Source organism: Rhinoderma darwinii, chromosome 7, assembly GCF_050947455.1.
Source record: "Rhinoderma darwinii isolate aRhiDar2 chromosome 7, aRhiDar2.hap1, whole genome shotgun sequence".
NCBI lineage: Eukaryota > Metazoa > Chordata > Amphibia > Anura > Rhinodermatidae > Rhinoderma > Rhinoderma darwinii.
Window position 1 is genome coordinate 114,421,274 of NC_134693.1, and position 27,786 is coordinate 114,449,059.

Below are 27,786 nucleotides of genomic sequence, written 5' to 3' on the forward strand. Positions count from 1 at the left end.
TCTGAATGTAATCGGGTAGGACAACCATATGGCAAGACTAAATGTTTCCACAATGCGTTAGCTGCGTACTCTGCAGTTTGGTCTCGGGTAGGAACTCCTACAGAAAATTTTGAAAAGAGATCGGTAATGATTGGTAAAGTGATTGGTAATGACCAATACATAACGGTACCCTTGTGTTGAGTCTTCTACTAGTAAGAAGTCTATTGAGACCATTTGTAATGGATAAGTGGTCTGAATATTTTGTATTAGCGCATGTTGCTCAGTTTATTTGGCCAGAGTACAATTTCGGCAAGTAGTACAGATGTATTGGTCAATGGCTTTTATTCCTGGATAATAATAGAACAGCTGAACCCATTGAAACTTTTTTTTCTGTTCCAAAGAGCCCCTTTTTCTCGTGAATCCACCGGACTGCTTCACTCATCTGTTCCATGTTGGTTCCAGATCAGTGGGTAATTATGCTCCTCGTTATAGAATGTAACCCTCCAGAACGAGACTATCCTATTGTCATAGTATTTTTATCTCTTGAGTTGTAGTTTTTCATTCTCTTTATAATTTGGCCAATGATTCCTCTCTAACCACCCAATTATTTTGCATAGAAGCGAGTCCTGTTGCTGGGTTTTGGCCCAATTTTTACGAGGGAACAGAGTATAATCTTCATTACATGTTTCATGTATATTTCCACTCAACTGTATATAAGCTTGTAGTACTTCCTTTTCAATAGTTATGAAGTTAGACGTTTCTACTTCTTCTAGCTTTTCATCAGTGGGTCCTTCCGGAGCATCAATTGGATTTCTTGGTAATGCATCAGCATTTCCATTGTTTTCGCTTGACCGGTATTTGATGTTATATTGAAACTTGGCCATCTGTGCCCTTTTTTTGTTGATCCGACCAGTTTACATACTCTTAGAACTCTCTGCTCTGACTCCACAGGTTCGACTTGCCATTCTGACTCCTGTAATACACTGTTGTCTGGAACTGGAAATAGTTTATCTACTACTTTGCAAGGTCTAAGAATTGTCTGTTCGGATATGTGGATGTCTCGTATAAGTACTCATCTTGCTTTCATGGTACATAATATTCGAGCAATAGCAAGTTCCTCACGTTGAAAAACAGCTTCTACTAAAACAGTGTTTCCTTTTAATAACCAGTGAGTACCTACTGGTACTGACACCACTGGTTTGTGTTGTGACGGTACTATAATTGGAGCTGTACCTAGTATCTTTACTCGTCCGACTTTACCTGGGAGATGTTGAAGCACTTGTTGAATCCTACATTGTCTCACGGCTCTCTGTAATGCTACTTGGGGTGGTTTATTGGTAGGCAGCTGTTTACAATATTTTGGACCCATTTCATTTACCATAAGATCATCAAGGTCTTTCAGGACGCTCATCCCTATTATTATGGGAATGCAAGGATTCACGTTTTTTTCTACAATTATCACTTCTTTTTGGGTTATATTATGACCCCACAACTAAATATTCATTTGAGCCACTCCTACTTCAGGTATTGGTATATTATTAGCAGCTGTTAATACTATCCATGATGCGTTATCTTCCTGAAGTAAATTAGGAAAATATTGTGCAAAAACGCTTTTCGCCATTGTAGTCTGGATATCCAGTATCGACTAAATATTCAAAAGGGATCCCATTACATTTTGCTGTAATTACTGGGCATTCTCCAACTAAATCTTTGGCTTGTAAAGTGGGATAGGTAATTACAGCTTCTCCAGCAATTTCGTGCAAAGTGACCTACATGACCACAACGCCAGCATTTAATCTCTGTCCCTCTAACTGTTCTAGAGGCTTTGATTAGTCACCGGGGAGATGGTCAATATCTAACCCTGTCACTGTGTTGTGTCGTCATCTCATCTTTCCACATTGTCATTACATCCTTCAGGTCCCGAACCATATTCTCCAATGAATCTATACAAGCTTCCAGTATTTTTCCTGTTGTGGAAGTTGATTCTACTTGTTGTGTAGTGGTAAACGCGCCATGTTGTTGTTCTTTTTCTTTAGTTATGGCTTCCTTAGGCTACCGATGTAGGTTCAATTCTGGCTCACAGTCTGCTTTATCTTTGAGAGTTCTTAACGGCAGGCTCCATAGTCCTAAAATAAATTGGTTTCTCAAAACATCTTCAGTTTCTCCAAACGCTCTTAGTCCTTGTCTATCTTTTCGCTTCAGAGCAGCCATAAGTTCGTGAAGTCTGTTTGCAAATTGTGGTAAAGTCTCTCCTTCTTTTTGGAAACGGGCAAAAAACCTTTTTATTAATACGCTCACTGATGTTGTATCTCCATAGACGCCTTCTAAAACTTGGCTAATTTGATTGAAAGTACGTCTCTCTTCTTCTGGTAACAGTAGTACTGTACGACGGGCTTCACCTTCCAATGCATTTAATGCCAATTCTGCTTTGAGATTAAGAGCAATATTATAGAGTCGGGCAGCACCTTCTATTCTCTCCCTCCAATCTTCCAGGAGCAGGTTGGATCCATTAAATTTGAGTAGAAGGGTGAGGAGAGTACCAAAAGGTACCATAGTTGGTGTAGGCACTGACGAAGATGTAACTCCTTCTGTTGTATTTTTTTTCTTTTTTTTTCTCTATCCTGTTTGTGACGCCAAGTTATAGTGACCACACAAGTAAATGAAAGAATTTAAAATTTATTAACATAAAGAAATATTTACAACAGAGTGTTTAAGCAACTTCCTACAGTGCACTGTTTTCTATTTTCTTAGAATTCAAAGTGTCTATTTATGATGGTGTCCTATATCTTAAATTGTAATCCACTAAGAATGCGGAAAAGTCTATTTTCTGTTATCCAATAGGAATGAACATATAGATATATACTTGCAGGGCCGCCATCAGGGGGGTATTAGGGGTAGTAGTGTAGGGGGCCCGGCCAAACTTAATTGAAAGGGGGCCCGGCAACTGCCGCGACTTGCCTTTGGTAGAAAAAAACAGGCCCCTGCAATGGGGCCTGTTTTTTTCACCAAAACAATGTCGTGAGCTGCGGGCCCCCCTCTCGTGAAACACCGCCGTGAGCTGCGGGCCCCCCTCTTATCACCGCCGCGAAACACCGCCCGCTTGCGCGCGTACGAGCGAGCGCGCATACGAGCGAGCGCGCGACCGCGCGCGAACGACCGCAAGCGCACGCGCCCACGCGCGAACGACCAGGCGCGCCGCCGAGAGGGAGGCGGTGCGCCCGCAACACAAGATATAGGGGGAAGGACAGCCACACTGGACAGCGGCGCAGTCTACTTACCTGCTGGCCCGCCTCCGACTCGTCCTCCTCCGACTCCGCCTCCTCGTCCTCGTCCTCCTCGTTCGACTCCGCCTCCTCCTCTTTCTCCAGAGCGTGGCTGCGTAAGGAGAGGGGGAGGAGTCTAGTTGTTGCGCGGCGGCAGTTCTACGATCCCCGCCATTTTCTGGAGCCTGGAGGTGAAGGACGACATCTGGACCGAAGACATCGCCTGAAGAGGACTGGAGTGGGAGCAGCTCTTCTGACACGGTGAGTAAAGTGTCAAAAAGTGCTGTTTATGTATGGCCCTGTTCACACAGAGTATTTTGCAGGCCGAAAAAATCTGCCTCAAAATCCCTTAAAGAATTTTGAGGCAGATTTTGACCTGCCCACACTATCTTGCCGCGTTTTTTGCTGCGTTTTTTGCCCGCTGCGATTGAGGACAGCAGACAAAAAACGCAGCGAAAAATGCATTTTCTGCCTCCCATTGATTTCGATGGCAGGTCAGAGGCGGAACCGCGGCAAGAAAGGACGTGCTGCTTTTTCTTTTTTCCGCGACTGGCTCCCATTGATTTCAGATTAAATCAATGGGAGGCGGTTTTGGAAGTTTTTTTGGTGCTGATTCTGACGCAGTGTCCGAGTCAATATCAAGGCCCAAAAACTCTGTGAACTTGGCCTTATTGTTAGGGCTTATTCAGACGAACGTGTAATACATCTGTGCAACGCGCGTGATTTTCACGCGCCTCGCACGGACCTATGTTACTCTATGGGGTCGTGCAGACTGTCAGTGATTTTCACGCAGCGTGTGTCCGTGTGTCTGCTGCGTAAAACTCACGACATGTCCGATATTTGTGCATTGTTCGCGCATCACGCACCCATTGAAGTCAATGGGTGCGTGAAAATCACGCCCAGCACTTCCGCAGCCGTATAAACTATGAATGAAAACAGAAAAGCACCACGTGCTACAAACATACAAACAGAGTGTCATAATGATGGCGGCTGCGCGAAAATCACGCAGCCGCGCATCATACGCTGCTGACACACGGAGCGGTTATGACCTTTTGCATGCGCTAAACGCCACGTTTTTGCGTACACAAAAAGCACACGCTTGTGTGAATCCGGCCTTAGGGTAGGAACACACTAGGCATGAACACTGCGGATTTTATGCAACACATTTTATTGTGGAAAATCCGCAGCGTATCACAGTCGCAGCAGAGTGGATGAGATTTAAACAAATCTCATCCACACGCTGCAAAAAAAATGGACCTGCAGTCTGGCTTTTTAAGCCGCAGCATGTCAATGTATTCTGTGAAATCGCCGCTCCTCTGTTGCGGAAATGCTGCGGTTCTGCCGCAAAAATCACACATGAGAAAAAAAAAAGGTACTTTTTTACATTTATAAAAAAGTTTAGACTTGCCCCGGCCGTAGTCCTGGTGACGCGATCCTCTATTCTTAGCGCAGCCCGGCCTCCTGTCATGACGTTTCATCCCATGTGACTGCTGCAGCGGTCACATGGTCTACAGCGTCATCCCAGGAGGCGGGGCTACGTTCAGAAGAGAGAGATGCGTCACCTAAACTACGGCCGGGGCAAGTCTAAACTTTTTTTTCCCTGCAGGATTCCCGCAGCGGACACGCCTCACAAAACCTGAGCCACTATTTGGTGCGGTTTTGCTGGCGGAATTCCCTGCGGCTACCGGGGCGGATAAGCTGTGGAGTTTTACTCAGCATATCCGCCTAGTGTGTTCCTTATGATGTCGCTCCTGGAGCTGCTGCCGGTCTCTAAATAGGCAGTTGGTCCAGTAGAATTTGGAATTATTTTTTTTTGTCAACCAGCTTAAAAAAACACAAAACTTTTGTGTTAGGGCCTGTTCACATCACCGTTCGCTTCCGCTCCGGGGTTCCGTCTGAGGTTTCTGTCGGGTGAACCCCGCAACGGAAAGTGAAAGTGACAGCACAGCTTCCGTTTCAGTCACCATTGATCTCAATTGTGACGGAAACATCGCTAATGGTTTCCGTTCGTCACCATTCCGGCAGGTTTTCGGACGGAATCAATAGCGTAGTCGACTGCGCTAATGGTGACGGAAACGGAAGCTGTCACTTTCACTTTCCGTTGCGGGGTTCACCCGGCGGAAACCTCAGACGGAACGGAAGCGAACGGTGATGTGAACAGGCCCTAACACAAAAGTTTTGGATTTTTTTAAGCTGGTTCACAAAAAAAAATAATTCCAAATTCTACTGGACCAACTGCCTATTTAGAGACCGGCAGCAGCTCCAGGAGCGACATCATAAGGAACACACTAGGCGGATATGCTGAGTAAAACTACACAGCTTATCCGCCCCGGTAGCCGCAGGGAATTCCGCCAGCAAAACCGCACCAAATAGTGGCGCAGGTTTCGTGAGGCGTGTCCGCTGCGGGAATCCTGCAGGGAAAAAAAAGTTTCGACTTACCCCGGCCGTAGTCCTGGTGACGCATCTCTCTCTTCTGAACGTAGCCCCGCCTCCTGGGATGACGCTGTAGACCATGTGACCTGCAGCAGTCACATGGGATGAAACGTCATGACAGGAGGCGGGGCTGCACTAAGAATAGAGGATCGCGTCACCAGGACTACGGCCGGGGCAAGTCTAAACTTTTTTATAAATGTAAAAAAGTACCTTTTTTTTTTCTCATGTGTGATTTTTGCGGCAGAACCGCAGCATTTCCGCAACAGAGGAGCGGCGATTCCACAGAATACATTGACACGCTGCGGCTTAAAAAGCCACACTGCAGGTCCATTTTTTTTGCAGCGTGTGGATGAGATTTGTTCTAATCTCATCCACTCTGCTGCGACTGTAATACGCTGCGGATTTTCCACAATAAAATGTGTTGCATAAAATCCGCAGTGTTCATGCCTAGTGTGTTCCTACCCTAAGGCCGGATTCACACAAGCGTGTGCTTTTTGTGTGCGCAAAAACGTGGCGTTTTGCGCATGCAAAAGGTCCATAACCGCTCCGTGTGTCAGCAGCGTATGATGCGCGGCTGCGTGATTTTCGCGCAGCCGCCATCATTATGACACTCTGTTTGTATGTTTCTGTTTTCATTCATAGTTTATACGGCTGCGGAAGTGCTGGGCGTGATTTTCACACACCCATTGACTTCAATGGGTGCGTGATGCGCGAACAATGCACAAATATCGGACATGTCGTGAGTTTTACGCAGCGGACACACGCTGCATGAAAATCACTGACAGTCTGAACGGCCCCATAGAGTAACATAGGTCCGTGCGAGGCGCGTGAAAATCACGCGCGTTGCACGGATGTATTACACGTTCGTCCGAATAAGCCCTAACAATAAGGCCCAGTTCACAGAGTTTTTGGGCCTTGATATTGACTCGGACACTGCGTCAGAATCAGCACCAAAAAACTTCCAAAACCGCCTCCCATTGATTTATTCTGAAATCAATGGGAGCCAGTCGCGGAAAAAAGAAAAAGCAGCACGTCCTTTCTTGCCGCGGTTCTGCCTCTGACCTGCCATCGAAATCAATGGGAGGCAGAAAATGCATTTTTCCCTGCGTTTTTTGTCTGCTGTCCTCAATCGCCGCGGGCAAAAAACGCGGCAAGATAGTGTGGGCAGGTCAAAATCTGCCTCAAAATTCGGTGCGCGGTTCCAGGCGGTCGCGGGTGCGCATGCGCGGGAGTTTGCGGGTGCGCGCGATCGGTCGCACGGGCGGCAGTGTTTGACGGCCCCCATGTCGACCCCCATGCTACCCAGGGCCGCCATCAGAGGGGGTATTATGGGTACTGATGTGAGAGGCCCGGCCAAACCTAATTGAAAGGGGGGCACGCAGCTCACGACATTCTTTTGGTGAAAAAAACGGGCCCCATTGCAGGGGCCTGTTTTTTTTCTACCAAAGGCAAGTCGCGGCAGTTACCGGGCCCCCCTTTCAATTAGGTTTGGCCGGGCCTCTCACATCAGTACCCCTAATACCTCCCCTGATGGCGGCCCTGGGTACCATGATATAGTGCTGGACGGAGTACCGTTAACAGGCGGTGCCACGGTAGGGGGGCCCAGAAAATTTAGCTGTAGGGGGCCCTGAAATTCCTGATGGCGGCCCTGTATACTTGTAATCCACTGGGAATATGGATAAATCTAAACTGTAATCCAATAATCAGGAATAAATATTTGTAATCAACTAAGAATTCGGATAATTTTATTTATTTATAGTCCAACAGGAACGAAGATAAACATATATAAACTTAGAAATGTTGGTAGATAGAATATTCCTTGAGAAAGAGTATGCGCAGTTATTATTGTAAGTATCTCTCAGACTACGCACTATAATGTGGGGACAACTTGACCCCAATTTATGGGTTATCTAGCTGGGTTTATTACTCTGTGTTGAACTCCAATTTTCTAGGGTTATGTTGGAGTATCTCTTCTGTGACATGGTATTATGTGCCACCAAATTTAATTTGCTGAGGGAATGGTCCCTTTTATTACTGGGATTCATTTTTCTCTCTAGAAATGGACAACTTTATTCTAATTGTTTAATTTCCAGAGCAGGGGTCAAATATATACAATAAGGGTGATATTGTTGTTCACTCACAATACTTTTTATTTCTTCTTCTGATGTTGTTGACTTTAAAGGGGGTTTTACACTGGGCAATTATCGGGCAAACAATCGTTCATAGAATGCTCGTTGCTGATAATTGCCCTGTGTAAACAGGGCAGCAATCAGCAGATGAACGATCAAACGCTCAATTATCTGCTGATCGTATCGTTATCGTTGTCGGCTGCGCTTCTGCCTGTATAAAAAGAGAGACGCGCTGCCAACATGATAATAATGTATGGGGACGAGCGATCGGAGTAACAACCGCTTGTTCACATACATAGCTCCTTGTGACAGGAGCAGATGAGTGCCGATCAACGAGCTGTCTCGTTGATTATCGCTCGCTGCACTGGCCAAAATCGGCCGGTGTTATGGGGCCTTTAGGGTGTTTAAGACTCTATTATGTTCTCTAATCCCTCTCTGGCGAACTTCTTCTTTCCAACTGTATCTCTCCTCCTCAACACCACTCCCTCCCTCGCTCTTCCTGCTCCCTGAACTATTATCTTAGCTTTTCCCTCATCTCCCTGATCTGACCATACAGCTCCACCCTCACCAAAGTCCTGCCTCATCTCTTTCTCACACAACAGGACTCCACCGCCTTCAGTGCCCGGCCTCTCTGCACTCTCACTCCCCGTCACAGTGTCAGGGCCGGTTCGAAAAGAAATGAGGGTAAGTTTGATTTAATGTCCCCTCTCTCCCTACAAATGTTTAGTGCCTCCACAAGACATCATATTCTTCTCTAGAAGAATCAATGCTTCTAGTGAACAATACTGCTGTAATACGGCATGGGTTAGAACATTACCCAATGTTTTTCACAAGTATTCCATATAAATCCTTGAGTAAAAACATTGGTGGACCTTCATATAAAATTGGAGGTATAAGGAGGCACAGCGTGGGCCCATAGAAGACAATGTGAGTCGTATTATGAATCAGTACAACATATATCTGTAATACGGCTGTGTGTATGGATCCTAAAGAGCTAAAGTGTAACTAAACTTTTATAAAACTTTTGATATGTCCTAGTGACATGTCAGAAGTTTTGTACAGTGGAGATCCAAGCACTAATACCTCCACTGATCGTTAAAGCGAAGCAACAGAAATGCTTGCGCCGCTTATTTTCTAACCGGCTTTGTTGAAAAGCCGAGAGAGTGGTGTACGGGCTATATAGAAAGTCTATGAGTCTATACACCGCTCGCTCGGCTTTCTGAGAAGTGAGGCAGCACAGCGCGCAATTGAATTAGTCCAATTAGTATAATTACAAAGTGCTATCATGTCTATATATATATATATATATATATATATATATATATATACCTTTGTTATTTGTATGCATTCCACTTGCCTGATGAAGATGCCGGTCCGGCGTTGAAACGCGTAGCATCTTTCTTATCATTTACCCTCCATTAAACATGAACTTGGGTTCATTTCATTATTAAGCAGCGCCTTTGTGGTCCCTCTTTTCCCTTGTTCCATTTATCACTACCGGCAACTCCTTATGGTCGTTGCGTATGGGACCGGGCAGGAGCTTTCCTCCACATGACACAGTGTACCTCCATATTACAAGTGTAATACCTGCCAGTATTCACAACTACAAGGTGAGCACGTATTCTTTTCTTGCTCTCCTACATTACTTACTGATCTGCACTATGTGGCGCCGTGTCTTTTTTACTCTGTTTTAGTACATATGGACAAGAGTGGCGCTGTTTCTGAAAAAATGCTTCCATTTTCTAAACTCATACCCCTTGTCACTATCTGTAAGTATGTAGACCCACTGGGCTGTACCGCCATACCGGGATAGCAGCTGGCCACACAGTGTACCAAGTAAAGTCTATAGTCCGAGTAAGGGTACCTGTGGTAGTTCAGACAGTAGCGATGGTTAGGCTCGGATGGGATCTTGGCAGCAGACACCAGGCGTGGTGTAACATAGCAGACGTGATCGGTGGCACAACACAACTCCAACTTTCTAAGGTACAGGAACAAGGTAACACGGGATACAGGATACAGGTAGTAGGAACGGGAACACTGGGAACTGGAAAACACTAAGGGACCATTTGCAAGACTAACACGGGTAACACAACAACGCTCAGGCAATGAGTCAAGGGGCAGGGCGCTTCTTATAGTCCAGGGTGATTAGACAATTCTAAACATGTGTGCACGCTGGCCCTGTAAGGCCGGGACTGAGCTCGAGCATGCACCCTAGTGGTCACTGCAGGCCAGGACGGCCGCATGTGTTGGCATCTCTGGGAAGGAAGGCGTCGGAAGGATGAGAGGAGTCTGCGGTCTATGGCCGCGGACCTTACACCCCTCATTTAAACCTAACCTTTAAATCAAGGTTGTTAAACAACAAAGCATGAAGAAGCCCAAGGAGGGTGACACTGGAAATTATACTATTTGCATAAAAATATTGTACAGGTTATTTTTCTTTTTTAACCATAACTATAAACATGTTTACATAAAATATTAATCCATTTCACAGCAAGCAACGCTGCTCAAGTTAACAATAAGAAATCAACATCCCACATAAGCGTTGACTGTAGTGTAACATATCCCTCCTAATGTGTGAGGTCATACTGACAGACTGTGCTAAGTGCAAAGAATCCAAAAGCAATACGGGGGCCGGGATTCTTTTCCTGCCTCACTAGGACTTTTCTTGGCCAAATGAGACTGCCACAAGAAATGAAAAATTAGCCTCTCTCAGCTGCCATTGTTGAATCCTTGACTTCATTCTTCAGGAAATGCTGCATCTGACCCAGAGATAAAGGCAACTCCCAAATTCTAAATCATTTCATTTTACAAACCCAACAGGAAAGAAATACTCTATCATTATCAGACATGGCTGAATACAAATGAAAGTTGCTGCAAAACTAACACAAGTGAAAGTGAATGATCTAAATAGTTATTATGTATACTGTACATTCACATTCCAGCTCTACTAGGAAGAGATCCTACAGAGTCAGTGGATCTGAGACTACTGTATTATTATAAACTATCGCACTTTATTATGCTTTTACTTTCAACTCATAAGAGGGTTTTGAACCCCTAATTGTAGATAGAACCAATATTATAATAGAAATGTTATCGCTAGTAAAATATTATTTGGATGTTGAGTGATATTAAAATTCAATAAAAAGATTGTAAAAATAAAAGAAAAAAGTAAAGAAAAACGGGCTAACAGTGCCCCTCTTAACCAAGTGCTATGTCTGACATTGCAGTTCAGTCCAGCCTGTGGAAACCATGATACTGGTATGGATAACTGTGCATGTTTGAGGTACTGGGTTATAGGCCCAGAGTCTCATAGTGAGTGTGAAATTCTAAGGCCGAATTCAGCCAAACGTAGTATACGTCCGTGTGACAGCCGTTAAAACAAATTAAAATATGCATGTATTTCAATGGGGCTGTTCACATGCCGTTGTTTCAACGGACCGTGTGAAGGGTCCGTTGAAAAATAGAACATGTCCTATTTTTTTCCGTTTCTACGGATCCCTCCATAGACTCAAGTCTATGGGGATCCTTGAAAACAGGACCCGCACGGGTGCAACTTGGACGTGAAAAACAAAAAATTTTCACATCCGAGTTTTCACTTGTTTGTGTGAATCTGGCCTAAGTATTTAGTTAATGGCTGGACGGCCTAGGATGTATTTTTGCACTGTGTTGTAAAACTGTTTTACCGTGTTTGAAGAGAATAAATCTGGTTGCCGTCAGTTTTACACCTATACCAATATATGTATATCTGTATAAGTGTGTCTATATATATATATATATAGATATATATACGCTACCGTCCAAAAGTTTAGGGTCACTTAGAAATGTCCTTATTTTTGCAAGAAAAGCACAGTTTTTTTCAATGAAGATAACATTAAATTAATCAGAAGTACACTCTATACATTGTTAATGTGCTAAATTACTATTCTAGCTGCAGACGTCTGGTTTTTAATGCAATATCTACATAGGTGTATAGAGGCCCATTTCCAGCAACCATCACTCCAGTGCTCTAATGGTACATTGTGTTTGCTAACTGTGTTAGAAGGCTAATGGATGATTAGAAAACACTTGAAAACCCTTGTGCAATTATGTTAGCACCGCTGTAAACAGTTTTGCTGTTTAGAGGAGCTTTAAAACACAAAATTGTCTGGGTGACCCCAAACTTTTGAACGGTAGTGTATATATATATATATATATATATATATATATATATATATATATATATATATATATGTGTCTATATGTGTATACATATAGGGTTGCTATCGTATTAAAAAAAGAAGTTCTGCCATGGCATAATGTCATGTGGGTGATGGTATTGAGACCCCTACAGATCGCTAGAATGTAGGGAGAAGCACTCAGCTAGGAACTGTGCTCATTTGACATTTATCACTTTTACTTGTAAACCTGAGGAAATTGGAATACAGGTTAATTGAACGTCTATGACCCAAACATTGCATAGGTACAGTACATGGCAGCATTATTTGTGTACAGTATATAATTACAATTTTTGTGTGTACAATGTATAGCTGTATTTTTTTTAAGTATAAAATATATGGTACATTATGTGTGTGTTCAATATATATTATTTATGTATACAACATATGGGCAGCATTATTTATATGCAGTATAAAGTATGGCAATATATATATATATGATAATATAAAACTTGGGTTCTTGTTGAAAAGTTGAATTTTTATTTTGGAATCCACAATATTATTTATGAACGCTTTCGTTCTAGCAAGACCTTCATTAGATCATTCGGATTGCCTTGGTGCTAAAAAGTTTAAGGGATATTTCCTAATTAGTATGTGCCTTGTGAGGACACGCTCTCATAGGCAACGTCTATTGCTGTGAATAATGGCGCCCTTCTTCATTCTATTAGGGAATACAGTTGCCATGAAGGGGTTTGCTTGGTCTGAAACTATTTTTAGGTAGGTTGTACGTGTCAAAGTAACATCCACTTATATGCCAGGAACCAAGATTTCCGAACAGAACATTGCCCATAGCATCATACTACCTCCGCTGACTTCCCTTCTTCCAATAGTGAATCCTGGTGCCTTCTCTTCCCTATGTAAGCCACCCACATGCACCCAGCCATCCACATCATGTAAAAAAAACGTGATCAGACCAGGCCTCCTTCTTCAATTGATCCATGGTCTAGGTCTAATGCTCACATGCCTATTGTAGGCACTTTTAGCAGTGAAAAGGGGTCATAATGTTCATTCAGACCAGTCAGCCCCAACACAGCCACAAATGCAGAAAGCTGTGATGCACAATGTTTCATACAACTTTACATCATAGCCAGCCTTAATTTTTTCAGCAATTTGTGCAACCATAGCTCTTCAGCGGGATCGGACCAGACAGGCTAGCCTCCGCTCCCCAGTCGCATCAATGACACATAACCGGTGACCCTGTCGCCAGTTTACCGGTTGTCCTTCCTTAAACCACTTTTGGTAGGTACTAACCACTGCATAATGAGAACGCCTCCACAAGACCTGCGTGAATTAAGGGGGCCCTCAAAATTGTTGCCTAAGTGCCCACACAGACCTGGAGCCGGACTTGATTCTGGCCCACCTCCCAGGCTGACCTCCCTTGTTCCGCAATTTTCTCAAATTTTCCACAGATTTTCCCCTGCACTTAGCCTGACCCAATCCTTTTTGTACCAGTGCTTCAGATAGGCTATTTCAGACACAATACATAGCAAGTAAAGTCTGCCCCACACATTACTTGAAGATGCACCAAGTCTTGTCAAGTGCAATGGGAAACCAGCGGAAAAACAATAAAACACAGAGGAGCAAGTAAGGTGAGACAACAGGGCTGGTGTAAGGCCCTATATACTGAATATGAAGCATAACACTAAAATCTGATTTAGTATAAAATTTGGATGATGTGTATATATCTAGAAACTTTAAATATTAGGATTTAAGTTAAAGGCTATGCAAAACTTTGAACACTTTTTAAAAAAAAATAAAACAATGTACCAAAGTATTTTATACAACTTTGTAATTGTTTTTTATTACAAAAATGTTTTTTTTCTTTTGGACATACAGCTTCTATGTATCCTGGATGCATAGATGTAATCAATAACAGGTGGATTAAACCAAACAGGATAGACTATTAGACATAGAATTTACCCCAGGGAATAAGAGGGGAGTCGCTCATCATGGATCTTTTAGTCACAGAGCAGAGCGGCAACAAAGAGCATCTCACTCTGGATGACCCAGTACGTCCTTGCATTACACAGTCATCCCATTCATTTAAATGCACAGTTTCTGCTGTATTCCCCACAGATCACAGCTGACTGCTGGTGCTCCCCGCGGGAAACTCTGTGATCAGCTTATTGTCGAGGGACCATTATAAAAGAAAACGGGGTGGCCAAGCGCACAACCTTTTTAAATATGCTACTATGCTGCAAGTTTTTGTAATCTAATATGTGTTTTCTAAATTGTTATCTAAGGGAATTTTCTACCTCTGAACTCCACGATGGTCAGGTCTGTACTAAATAATTATCTCGAATTTCATCATACTGGCTAGAACCAGGTCCGTCACAGGGTACAACTACTTGTGTTGTCCATTGAGATCAATCATGTCAAAGAGGATTCCCAACTGTACAATGGTAGAAAGACAATAACATGGATGTTTATCACTGTTTATTTGGGATGAGGTCAGCAATAATACTCAGAATTTTTACAACCTGAAAAACGCAGATTTCCTAGCGGTCCAAGACTCTTGATATATATTCTTATTCCTGCCGGCAGTGACTTTCGTCATAGAATAATTTGATTAAGATTAATATGCGTCCATGGTTTGGCATGATCTACTGTATGTAGACAGATCCATTTTAGAGCCAGATTGTGGGGTGGCTCAAACACAATTAACCTGCGTTATGACAATGGTTTGTACAGACAAACCATAACTAGGACCAGATGTTATATATTGTATTCAACATACCAAAATGTGGAGCATTTCGATTTTTTGGTGCAGTATGCCAAGATTTCAAATAATTCTGATTGAAATATTTTATGAATAAACTTTCAAAATTTGATTTTATTTTTAAAGTCGCAATTTGCACAAAAAATTCAACTGTTGATGCATTTACGCCACTCACGCCACTTTAAAAAGTGGATGGAGCTTAGCCGAAGGGGCAGAGCCACTCGCGGCCCGATACATTTACTATAATTTACACCAGAAACTGGCGTAAATTTTAGGGGAAATCTATGCTAGCTGATAGCTGACGTAGATTTTCCTTTTTGGCGCAAGGACAGCAGAAGATGCAACAAATTTAAGAGAAGTGCGACTCTCAATAAATTAGCCGCATCTTACTCCTGCGGGCTTCATACTAAGACTGGCATATGAAATGGCAGCCCTAATAACTCTGCCCTATTGAGTGCAAAATGTTGCCTAAGTATAAAGTGGACAGTAATGCTTATTATTAGACAGATATTAAATGTTGTTTTACAATTTCAACTGAAAGTCTATAGTATAGTTACTGTCCCCTTCAATCTAAGTGGTCCCCAACTAGTGGCTTGGGAGCCCTAGTGGGAAGAGGGATACCATAACATTACTAGAATTTGGTACCAGGGCACAACCATATCACTAACAGTTAACACTGGTGTAAGAGCCATATGACTTTGTCATGACCTGTTGCTTTTAAAAGTGGCTTAAGAACACACAAAAGGTTGGAGACCTCTGTTTAAACCAATCTGTCCAATCCCAGAGACAGTCATAACATATCGAGGACCTGTCACCTCTCCTGACATGTCTTCTTTAATAAACAATTGTATTCCTAATGAAATAACAAATTTGGAGCATCTTTTCTTAGAACTCTATGCTGTGCTGATCCTCTGTTATTCCTCCTAGAAATGTATGAATGCATTGACAACTGGATATTACCAGTTGGGGGTGTGTCTCTACACAGATTGACAATGTCCAATCAGTGCTAACAGAGTGAGACTGTGTAGGGACACGCCCCTTTGACAAGGGGAATGGTAACACCCAGTTGTCAATTTATTCAGAAATTCTAAGGAGGAAAAACAGAGGAACAGACCATATGAAATAGACCTATCAGGAGGGGTGACAAGTCCTCTTTAAATGTGTGGGATGTTTCTACAAAATTAAAACACTGAATACTGGTTTAATGTAGTTGCTTCCACTGGGAACTGGTCAAAAAGTAGCTCCATAAAAAGATGGAACTGGGCATGTCCCTGAAGCCAATCATAAAAATGTACAGAAATGATATGAGACGAACAAGCCTCCAAAAGATGCAAAGAAGCTTTCATAACTTTTACATATCCATATTTACAGGAAGTAGCAACAATTCAATTTAGTCTTCATCCTTCACCAAGCTTAAAAATATGGAAGGTTATATATTCGATCAGGAACAAGTACTGTATGAGGTCTGCAACCTATTCCCGTGTGTTCACTTTATTAAAGTCTATGCGTTAAAGTGCGTCTTAAATCTGCTGTGCTTTTCATCTTACATAGAAATCTATTGATATCCTATTCTGGACAGTAAAGGGGGTTTTACAGTGGGCAATTATCGGGCAAATGATCGTTCGTAGAATGATCGTTGCCGATAATTGCCCTGTGTAAACAGGGCAGCGATCAGCAGATGATCGAGCAAATACTCGTTCATTGGCTGATTGCATTGTTTTAAAAAAGTCAAATGTTATCGTTGTCGGCAGCACATCTCCCTGTAAAGAGGGAGACGCGCTGCCGACGTGATAATAATGTATGGGGACGAGCGATCGGAGTAAAGACGGCTCGTCCCCATACATAACTCCTTGTGACAGGAGCAAACAAGTTCCGATCAAAAAGCTGTCTTGTTGATCGGCGCTCGCTTCACCGGCCAAAATTGGATATGGTATAGGGCTTAAAGGATCTGAACTCGCAAATAGTCCTGTCTGCTGAAGCTGGTGATGAGTGCAACCATTGGAACCAGGTTATACTTTAAAGTAGAGATACTGTCCCCATTCAAGGATAAAACCTAATGTCTCAACTGATAAGTAGAATAAAGGATAGATAAAGGGTCTATGGCGCTCAATCACAATCAAACTCAGATGACGTGATATAAGACATACCTTACGTCCCGCCTCATTGTTGTGCAAATTCATGAGAGTCCGTGCATTCTGCTTGATCTCTCTGGAGTCCACAAAATCCTTGGAAAACACTAATCCGTAACGGATGTCAGCAGAGCAGCCTCCCCATTTCCAGCCTTCTTCCCTATGGAATTGTCCTTGTTTTTCCTTGTCACACCCACAGTCACTCATGTTTCCTTGAGTACAAGCAGACGTGATGGCATGGGCTACGCCAGCTGCAATGATGGCATATGTAAATGCTGCCTCTCTGCTGCCTGTAGAGTAAGAAAGGGTATGTCAAACACAACTAGGCAATGATGGGTACAATAAGGTTACTTAATGGTCAAATTTAAAAAATAATAATATAAAACATCAATTCCATCAAATATAGAATATTTTGGCATAACGGAAGTGCACTCTAAGGTCTCTTGCACATGACTGTTGTGCTACTCGGGCCGTTTTTGATGGCATCCGAGTGGCACCCAATAGTCTTCACGGACCCATTCACTTTAGCAGGTGAATCAGGTCCGTGAAAAATGGTCCGAGTCTCTGATCCGAGGAAAGATACAACCTATCTTTCCTCGGATCACTAACCAGACTTAGACGGCACACACGATCGTGTGCATGAGGCGTAAACCTCAAACAATGTATCAGAACCAGCAGCGTTAAACTGGGACATTGAGTTTTTTGCAGGCATTGAAATCAATGAGAAGCATTTTCGGACGTTTTTTGGTGCGTTTTCCGACGCAGTTTCTGCGTCAGAAACATGTTAAAAAAAAACTCTGTGTGAATAGGGCCTAAAGCAAATCACGAGGGTCATGTCTCTGGGACCAAACAAGAGATGAATTATAAAAATGTTGAGAATATGAAAATGATTCAGCGGACTGTCCCAAAAATATTGGTTTCTGGGGCCTGCCTAACACATTGCTGTTGCCGGTGAGCCTACATTCACCCTTCTAGAGAATACAGTATATATGGGTAGCAATTGTCCTTTATTTTAGATGAGTAGGAACAAAATGAAATTCAGAGGTAGTGACAAAATTACTTCTATTATTCTGAGGAAATTGTGATAGTACGAAAAATCTGCAATAAATCAGTAAACTACATATGTTTTGTCTGTTTCAGCAGCTGGACAGATCACTACAAGAACTCAGGACTAGATTATTGGGAATATCTAGTATCTGCCCCATTGTGTTTCGTAGGTACATATTACAAGGCTAATAAAGGGTCTTAGACGTTATTCCAGTATTGTAAAATGTTTTGATCCTCCGCACGTGCCCTCCTGTTACTGTTTCACCAGCTTTTATTGGAACATCTACAGCTCAGTGGGACTACTTTTCCACGTACTTAGAGTATTGAGGTCATAAATATCCATCCTAATAACCAGAATATTCCATATCAAAATTTAACCTGCCTTTGCATCAGTCTTGCTTTTATTCATTGACACAAGCTAATTTTGATCCTATTTTCTCCGACTTGACTTTACTGTTAGTTTAGGCAATTGTAAAAAAAAAAAACTAGGACCCATGACATGGGTTACGAGCTTGCAGAGATTTGACAAAATATCACTCAATATCACACGTTTATCCTTTTTGCGAGGTATAGCCTGTCGTTGTGTATTCGGAGGGTCACTTCTATGCGTCATATTTAAGGGGTGCTGGGCAGCCCGCCTGTTATAGTGGCCGTGACCAATAGGCATGTGCACTATATGTAACTTTGTGACTTAGGGTATGTTCACGCAGAGTTTTTTGCAGGCATAAAAATCTGCCTCAAAATTCCATCACAAATTTTGAGGCAGATTTTGACCTGCTTGCACTATCTTTGCCACATTTTTTGTGGTGTTTTCATCTGCGGTTTTCGTCCATTGAGCGCTGCGGGCAAAAAACGCAGCGAAAAATGCTTTCTCTGCCTTTCATTGCTTTTAATGGGAAGTCAGAGATGGAACAGTGGGGAGAAAGAGCATGTCGCTCTTTGGGAGGCGATTTCGGACATTTTTTGGCGCGGTTCTCGACGAGGTTTGCACCAAAAAACAGAACCAAAAAAGTGTGAACTAGTCCTTAGAATCATTACCTGGGTGCATTTATACATGATACATAACGCCCTCCTGAATGGCAGTTGTGTGAGTGGCTCCTCATCAGTATTTTGCACATGTGCTTGTTCCCTTATATAACACGTGGCTTATCTGCATTCTGCTGGTACTGGTGTTTCATTTTCCCTTGTATTAGTACATTTAGTCTTTTTCAGTAATGTGAAGTAATTCAGTGATTTGCACATAGAATGTTCATTGTGGGTCAGATATAATATTTTTGCACCTATAACACAAAATCTGATTAATTCTGTAGTCTGAGTTGGGGAATTCCATGTTGTGACTACTCTTACAAGCTGCTTCTCGCTTCTGATGTAAAGACCAGTGACAATCCAGTTTATAGCTGACAGTCTGGTTGCTAGGGATATAGTGTCTAGCAACTGCATTTATTCCAGGACTATACAGATCAAGGTTGTACGTAAAAAATTCCTTCCCTCTGGCACCCAATGAACATATATGTGAGAAGGCCGGTGTTGGGAAAGCCTCTCACTTCAATGGAGCTGAGCTGCAATACCAGACATAACCCATGGACAGATGTGGCGCTGTTGTTGGAAGATAGCAGCCATGTTTTTCTACTTCTGAACATTCCCTTTAAAGGAGTTGTACAATATTAGAATAAAGGGTCTGTGTTTTTGTGAGAAGAAGCAACACTCTTGTCCAAAGGTTGTGTCTGCTAATGCAGTATTCAAGTAAATTGTTCTTAGCTGCAATATCAGACATGCGCATGGACGAGAGTGGCACTGTTTTTGGGAAAAAAATATCCTTTTTTTCAATCACATAGAGCTGTTCAACTTTACTTGGCAAATGTCTTTCTGCTGCCCCTTCTATAACACAGACCTGTTTTTAAATTTACTATTATTGCAAATAGAATTGTATAGTTTTGGAAGTGCAAATTATTTCCGGAATTCATTAATATTATTTCGGAATAAACGTAACTTTAAAAGGTATATTATGGAAATTCCACTTTCCATAATAGTACCAGATGTTTTCCACATGGGCTAAGAAAAGTCTTATCTTCATTTTCCAAGAATAGTTTTTTTTGCAGGTCTACTGAAAGAAAAGTGATTGCTCATATAGTGGAACAAACAGTCTCTAAGTCACAAAGTTAGATCAATATCGAAAAAATAAGGTTCTATGATTTGTAAAGGATGAAATAAGTAAGAACAGTGCTAATAAGTTGTTAAATGTTTATATGTATATATAGTAGATAGCAGGGGCGTAACTAGGAAAGACTGGGCCCCATAGCAAACTTTTGACTGGGGCCCCCCCTCCCCTGGGTGTCACACAACCCCCCCCCTTGTAGATAGTGCTTTTTTACAGCCCCCCCTGTAGATAGCGCCATACAGTCCCCTCTGTAGATAGCGCCATACAGTCCCCCCTGTAGATAACACCATACAGCCCCCTCTGTAGATAGCGTCATACAGACCCCCTGGAGATAACGCCATACAGCCCCCTCTGTAGATATCTACAAAGGGGGCTGTATGGCGTTATCTACAGGGGGGCTGTATGGCGCCAGCTACAGGGGGGGCTGTATAAAAAGGAGCTCTCAATGCAAGTGAAACAGACCATCGTTAGGTTGAAAAAAATGAAGAAATCCATCAGAGAGATAGCACAAATGTTAGGAGTGGCCAAATCTACAGTTTGGTACATTCTTGAAAAAAAAGCGCGCACTGGTGATCTCGTGAACTCCAAAAGGCCTGGACGTCCACAGAAGACAAAAATGGTGGATCATCGCAGAATCCTGTCCATGGTGAAGAAAAACCCCTTCACAACATCTACCCAAGTGAAGAACACTCTCTTGGAAGTAGATGTATCATTATCTAAGTCTATTATAGAGAGAAGACTTCATGAGAGCAAATACAGAGGGTTCACCACAAGGTGCAAACCATTAATCAGCCTCGAAAATAGAAAGGCCCGATTGGCAAAGTCTAAACAACATCTAAAGAAGCCGCCCAGTTCTGGAACAGCAATCTATGGACAGACTAAACAAAGATCAACCTGTACCAGAATGATGGAAGGTAGAAGTATGGAGAAGGCTTGGAACCGCTCATGATCCAAAGCACACCACATCCTCTGTAAAACATGAGCATCCTCTGTAAAGCATGAGCATTGGGCATGCATGGGTACCAAATGCACTGGGTCACTAGTGTTTATTGATGATGTGACTGAAGACAGAAGCAGCCGAATGAATTCTGAAGTGTTCAGGGATTTACTTTCTGCTCAGATTTAACAAAAAGCAGCAAGGTTGCTTGGACGTCGCTTCACAGTACAGATGGACAATGACCCAAAACATACTGCGAAAGCAACCCAGGATTTTTTTATTGCAAAGAAGTGGAATATTCTGCAATGGCCAAGTCAATCACCAGATCTCAACCCGATCAAGCTGCATTTCACTTGCTTAAGACAAAACTTAAGGCAGAAAGACCAACAAACAAGCAACAACTGAAGACAGCGGCAGTAAAGGCCGGGCAAAGCATCACAAAGGAGGAAACCCAGTGTTTGGTGATGTCCATGGGTTTCAGACATCAGGCAGTCATTGCCTGCAAAGGATTCTCTACAAAGTATTAAAAAAAAAAAACATTTTATTTATGGTAATGTTAATTTGTCCAATTACTTTTGAGCCCCTGAAATGAGGCGGCTGTGTAGAAAAATGGCTGCAATTCCTAAACATTTCACAGGATATTTTTGTTCAACCCCTTGAATTAAACCTGAAAGTCTACACTTCAATTGCATCTCAGTTGTTTCATTTTAAATCCAAGGTGGTGGCAGCAGAGGCCAAATCATGAAGATTGTGTCACTGTCAAAATAATTGTGGACCTAACTGTATGTGGGGTTAGTGACTGCCTCCATTTTTGATCTTGCACTCCTCCCATTCTGTCCTGGGTGAATTTAATTAGTTTAATGTTGGTTCCTACCATCCCCAGATATATGTAGGTTTAGTCCCAGTTCTGGGTGTATGTGCAGCTTAAAACCCATAAAGTCAGAGGTCGTCTTGTCGTGGCAGGTGGGCTCACACAATTTGATCAAAATGAGCGCTAAGAACCTCACTATTTGTAAGTAGATTCAGCAGTAATGCATATTTATTTATATTTTGTGCTTAGGTGGCATTAGTGTTCGCAGAGTGCTGTTGCCATTTTCTTGTGTTCTGTATATATATAAAAAGATGATTCATTGTACAATGAAAAGTTCTGTAACTTCCTAATATATGTAATATACTGTGTTTGATTTCTTCTCCATTTTCAAATTCTCTGCTAGCTGTCAGTGGTGGGAAACATGCTTGTCTATATCCAGAGGCTGCAAATTTACAGATCTAGTTCTGCTCACACAGCTGAAAGGTGGATACAATTCTATCCTGACTAAATAGTTTTGTGTAAACAAGAATGTCCTCATTCAAAGACTGCAATCAGAGATCTTGATGATGTTTAGGAATTGAAAAACTAAGTATATTAGAAGTTGCATACCTGTCACAACAATTTTTGGTGGACTTTTGATTGGTCAAAAGGTCAAAGGGACAGTAATTAAAGAGGTTTAAGAGCAGCTCCCATTCAGGCATACCCGAGCCGCCATTGTATTACATACTTTTCCATTAATCTGAATGGCCACCAGGTAATACAAAAATTTTCCTGCAGCAGAAGATGCCTAGGTGGCCACAGGCCCTGGTCCTGAAGCAGATTTTTATTAAATTTTTTTCAAGTGTGCTGAATCGTTTATCAATCTAAAAAAACTTATGGAGAAGCTTTCTCACTTAAAGAGGATTAGTCAATTCTCCTGACATTTCTATTTTAGTAAATATTTGTATTGAACATGAAATAACAATTCCAGAGTATCTTTTCTTATAACTCTCTATTGGACTGTTGCCCTGATATTCTTGCTCAACATTTAAAAATAATTTGACACCTGGGTGTTACCAGTTGGGGGGGAGGTTCCCCGCACAGACTGACAGTGTCCAATCAGTGCTGACAGAGTGAGATTTTGTAGTAACAAACCCCTTTGAAAAGTGGAATGGTAACACCCAGTTGTCAATTGATTCATTAATTTCTAGGAGGAATAACAGAGGAATGGCACAACACAGAGTTCTAAGAGAATATGCTCCAGAATTGTTATTTCATGAGGAATACCAGTATTTAATAAATTAGACATGAAAAAGACATGCCAGGTTCACCTCAAGACATATGTATCAGTAAGACCTATCATCAATGTCGGATCAGTGGGGTTTAAAAATTGTAACAACCTCCTCAAACCACTCGAAGTGATATTAGTGCTAGGAAAACCAACCACGCGTCCAGTCCACTTTAAGACATAAGTATCAGTAAGATCTATCATCAATTTCGGAACAGTGGGCACTGAAAATTGTGACAACCTCCCCAAACCAGTAGTATTGCTAGGAAAACCAACCACGCGGCCTCCGTAAAAATCCTAGCGGAGCAAACAGGACCTGTAGTGGCATGATGCTTTCCTAACACCACCGTCACTTTATTCTAGTGATCCGCAGTGGTCACAACCGTCTTGCTCCCAACAATCAGACATTGATGGCATATCCTGCCATCAATGTCTTTGTGACACAATCTCTTTACGTTCAGTATATCGGTAGCTCTTGATAAACTGTTTGACACATTTATTGTCACCTTTAAACCAGCTGAAAATCATTATTATAAACCCGAATACCGTATTTCAAGGACACAAACATGTTTATGCATAGATGAATGACAATTCTTCTCATTAGCATTTTATAAAGACATAATACATAAAACATTGTTTTTTTTCATACAGCTTTGGTTTTAAATTTCTGACATCTATTTTCTTAGAGAAACCATAATGTAGAGCATATGAAAAAAAAGAAATATGAATTGAATATGAGATTTTTTTCCAAAGTTCAGTCCAGCACATCAGCAAATGTTACATTGTTAAACATAATGCTATTCCAACATGAATATCGGCTTATAACCGTGTATAGGAGAAATAAATATGTATTCTAAATTTGCAAAATAATGAATACAAAACGGCACATTTTTGGGATTTTCTGAGATACATTAAAACCATAAAAATAGGATTAAAAGTGGAAAGGATTAGCATATCATATAAAAACTCAGGGAAAATTTAATCTGTACCTATGTGTATACAACTATAAATATATAAAAACGAATTTCCACCCAAAAGCAAGAACATCACCATAAAATAGTCCTTAAGCTGTCTTGGTCATCAAACCAAATCAAACTGTCTTGGTAAAAAAAAATATATATATATTTGGCTGCCATTACAGCCCCTTAATGGGGTTTGAACCCAGCATCGTAGACTCCTAAAGACAAGTGAATAAACATATTGTAGAATAGGTATACATTGTCTGCTTCATGAATAGGCAGATTTGCAATTTGGGAACCTGGGAGAGATGGATGGCCACTCCTGTGGCAGAATTAAAGGGAACCTGTAACATTGAATATGCCTCTACGGTCATCATGATATAGCTCAGGAGGAGCTGAGCAGATTCATTTATATTGTTGGTAGGAAAATATTCAGTATAAGGCTATGTTCACACGGGGTCTTTTGCCGAGTTTTTTGACGCGGAAACCGCGTCGCAAAACTCGGCAGAAACGGCCCGAGAACGCCTCCCATTGATTTCAATGGGAGGCGTCGGCGTCTTTTTCCCGCGAGCAGTAAAACTGCCTCGCGGGAAAAAGAAGCGACATGCCCTATCTTCGGGCGCTTCCGCCTCCGACCTCCCATTGACTTCAATGGGAGGCAGGAGAAAGCGTGTTTTCTGCCCGCGGCGCTCAATGGCCGCGGGCGAAAAACGGCGCGATCATTGCTATTCACACGGAGTATTTTGGGGGAGGAATATCTGCCTCAAAATTCCGTTTGGAGCTTTGAGGCAGATATTCCTCCCCCAAAATACTCCGTGTGAACATAGCCTAACTTGTCATTTATTGAGCTAAGTCCCTGCTCAGTCGAACTTGAGAGACCGGTGGGTGGTCTTGTGCCCTAATTGACGGCCTCCTTTGTATGAGTGTTAACGCAAAGATAGCTGTCAATCTACCACTAGATTCTTAAGCTCAGAGTGATCATGGATTTAGCTCAATAAATTACAAGTTATACTGAATCTACTGAATATATTGTCTCCTTTTAACAATGTCACAAAATCAGAATGTTAAGTTGATCTTAATTCAGACTATAAGCATGAGACTGCATTTCTGCCATGCACAGCAATAAGGTCTCACTTGATGATACTGTATATTCATTCACTCAATTCCACGTAATGGCCTTTTTACAGGGGCTGTTAATTGTCCGATCAAGCGTTCGTACAAATGCTCATTCCCGATCACGGGACCATGTAAAAATGGCAGCGATCAGCTGACCAACGAGCAGGTGCAGCTTTGTGCAGCCCAAAAAATAATTATTGCCAGCAGCACATCTACCCCAGTAAATATGGGATGTGCTGCTGACAATATGCAAACTGTATTGGGACTGAACGTTCGGTCCCTATACAGTTTTCATTGGCCATGTAAAAGGTCCTTTAAAGCACCGATCGACTTGTTAGAACACCGATCAGTGGTCGTTATGGGAAAAACTCTACATGACCCATGAGAGGCTCATACACACTGCAATATTGTAACTGATACTGAGTAATTTATCTGACAGCACACAATTTATCGTTTCAGCATCACTTCTTATCACAATGGTCATTTTTAAAAAGGGGAACATTATTGTCAGGGGTGGTCTGATCATACTCTAAGCTCCTGGGCTCAGACTAGTGATGGCAAAGGTGAATGGATTAATGTCACTAAATGAGAGAAGCTCAGCAACTCAACAGACTGTTGAGCCGCCAGGGTCCGCTGGCACTACCCAACTATCTGATTGATCAGTCGATAACTGGTCAACAGTCCTGGCTGCAATGGAGGATGCAGTGATCTAACTAATCAGACCTAGATGAAGAGCTGGATTTCATCTGTTGTTGTCAACCATGAGTTATTCTGTTTGTCATATGCAAGTGGAATCAAATGCAGCCATATCTCCATTTAAGAATGAATTGCCCGGTGTAGCAGGCTAAAAGTAGGAGATAAGTCAGACCTCCATAATTCTGGAAACGTCCAAAGACTCCTTGAGAAAGCACAAGTTTGGCTAGAGTTTCCAGTTGTCTCCCACTCCCCTAAATCCAAACTGACCTGTTGAACCATTTTTGACATTGGTGCCATCTATTTTCCCTCCGGCCTACTCCAGGAAGTAAGAAGGAATGAGACAAACAGATCTCATCTCCTCTCCCTATTACTGCCAGTCAAGAATTGATAACCTATTCCTACGCTACCAGGCAACAACAGAGCAAGGCTTAGGGTCTGATTGAAAAGATCCCTGTCATTTCCTATTGAGAACAGGACAGCAGAGAAGTGAAAGCAAGGAGCGAGAAGAAATCTCATCACACTTAAAGGAAGTCCCCAGGTAAGGGAAATAAGGTGCTGGAAAACACTATTATTGGAGGGGTTTATGTTAAAACCCGGGAAGGAGCTTACTGCAGCAGAAATATCCCCCCAAAGCCATGTCACCTGTTGATGACACCATGTCACCATACCATTGATTTCTATGGAGCTGTTCTTTCCATTACCTGAATCACCCCCGAAATAAATCAATTTCCGCCGCTTGTACTCCTAAGGGCTGTCAATGGAATGGACGTATTAATTAGTATTTACTGTGCATGTATGCTGCCAATAGAGTAAGGACAGGCTGTAATAGTGTGTTGATGGCTGTCACAGTAGACAGTTTTTGGTTTTTCTTTGCATATTTCCTCCCTAACACCTAAATTGCTTCTGTTTGTGGTCTAGGAAAAAAATTCCACCATATGTTCTTCTTTCATTGCAAATTGTGAGAAATTGACACCTAGACCTCTCTTCAATAAGCTTTTAAGACATCTTCTTAAAGTTATAGTGTTTAGCTTTCTATAAATGAAAAGAGAAAAGATCACCATTTTTTTTAGCCTGGAGGAGACATTTATATAATAGCAAGCCCAGGCCACCCCCCCCCCCCCCCCCACTTCTTATATGTCTTCTTGTTCAAAATGATAATAGGCTGAATGCTGAACCAGATAGAGGCGTGTGATGGTTTCAGATCAGTCTTTGTTAAATTTCTCAAATTTGGAAATTCACTTTTAAGTTATTTCGCTTTTCCCTTTTTGAAGCCTGGCTTTATTTAAAGTCTATAGAATGTCAACTAATCCCTGGGTCACTAGTGACCTAATGAGCTACTCCTGTCTTCTCTTCTTAAAATGCTTAAATGTCTAATAAAACTCAATAAAACCCATTTTAAAAATCCTGAATATTTTACAAAAATAAAACATGCTAAAACAATCCTAAAAGTCCTATAAAAAAAACAGATTTCATATTTTGAATAAGCATTTTGTTGCTATCTAATTTCTAGTTTATTTTTTCATTACACTATTAAGTTTTATTTTATTCTATTCATTCCAGAAGTGTTGCTAAATAGTTGTTTTTTTTTAATTCTATTAATATTACTTTAAAAAAAATATTACTAATTAAATAATGATCATAATAAACGAAATAGTATTTTGCTGTTTGTTGGTTTTTTAATATTTCTCCATAAAAGAGAATTAGATTGCTTAATTTAATGTCAATAATTTAGAAGTTCACAAAAGAATGATAATAGAAAATATATAACTAGGTACAGCTGTTTTAAAGCAATCTTTCTTCCTGAATTTTTTTTATAAAAATTAAAAATTTTCACATCTACAAAAAAGTTATGTGAAATTTAATAAATTGTGTGAAATAAATAATTTGATCATTTTCAATAAAAAGTAAGGTTTATTGGTATATATTTTT

General features: G+C 41.6%; 1 protein-coding gene across 1 annotated transcript in view; it reads right to left on the bottom strand.

Moving 5' to 3' along the window:
• LOC142657348 (protein Wnt-7a) overlaps nucleotides 1-27,786 on the bottom strand; it is a 78,625-nt gene that overhangs the window by 32,206 nt on the left and 18,633 nt on the right. Inside the window, exon 3 of the mRNA XM_075832368.1 lies at nucleotides 16,885-17,156. Coding sequence (XP_075688483.1) covers nucleotides 16,885-17,156 — 272 coding nt within the window. The remainder of the gene's footprint in view (nucleotides 1-16,884; nucleotides 17,157-27,786) is intronic.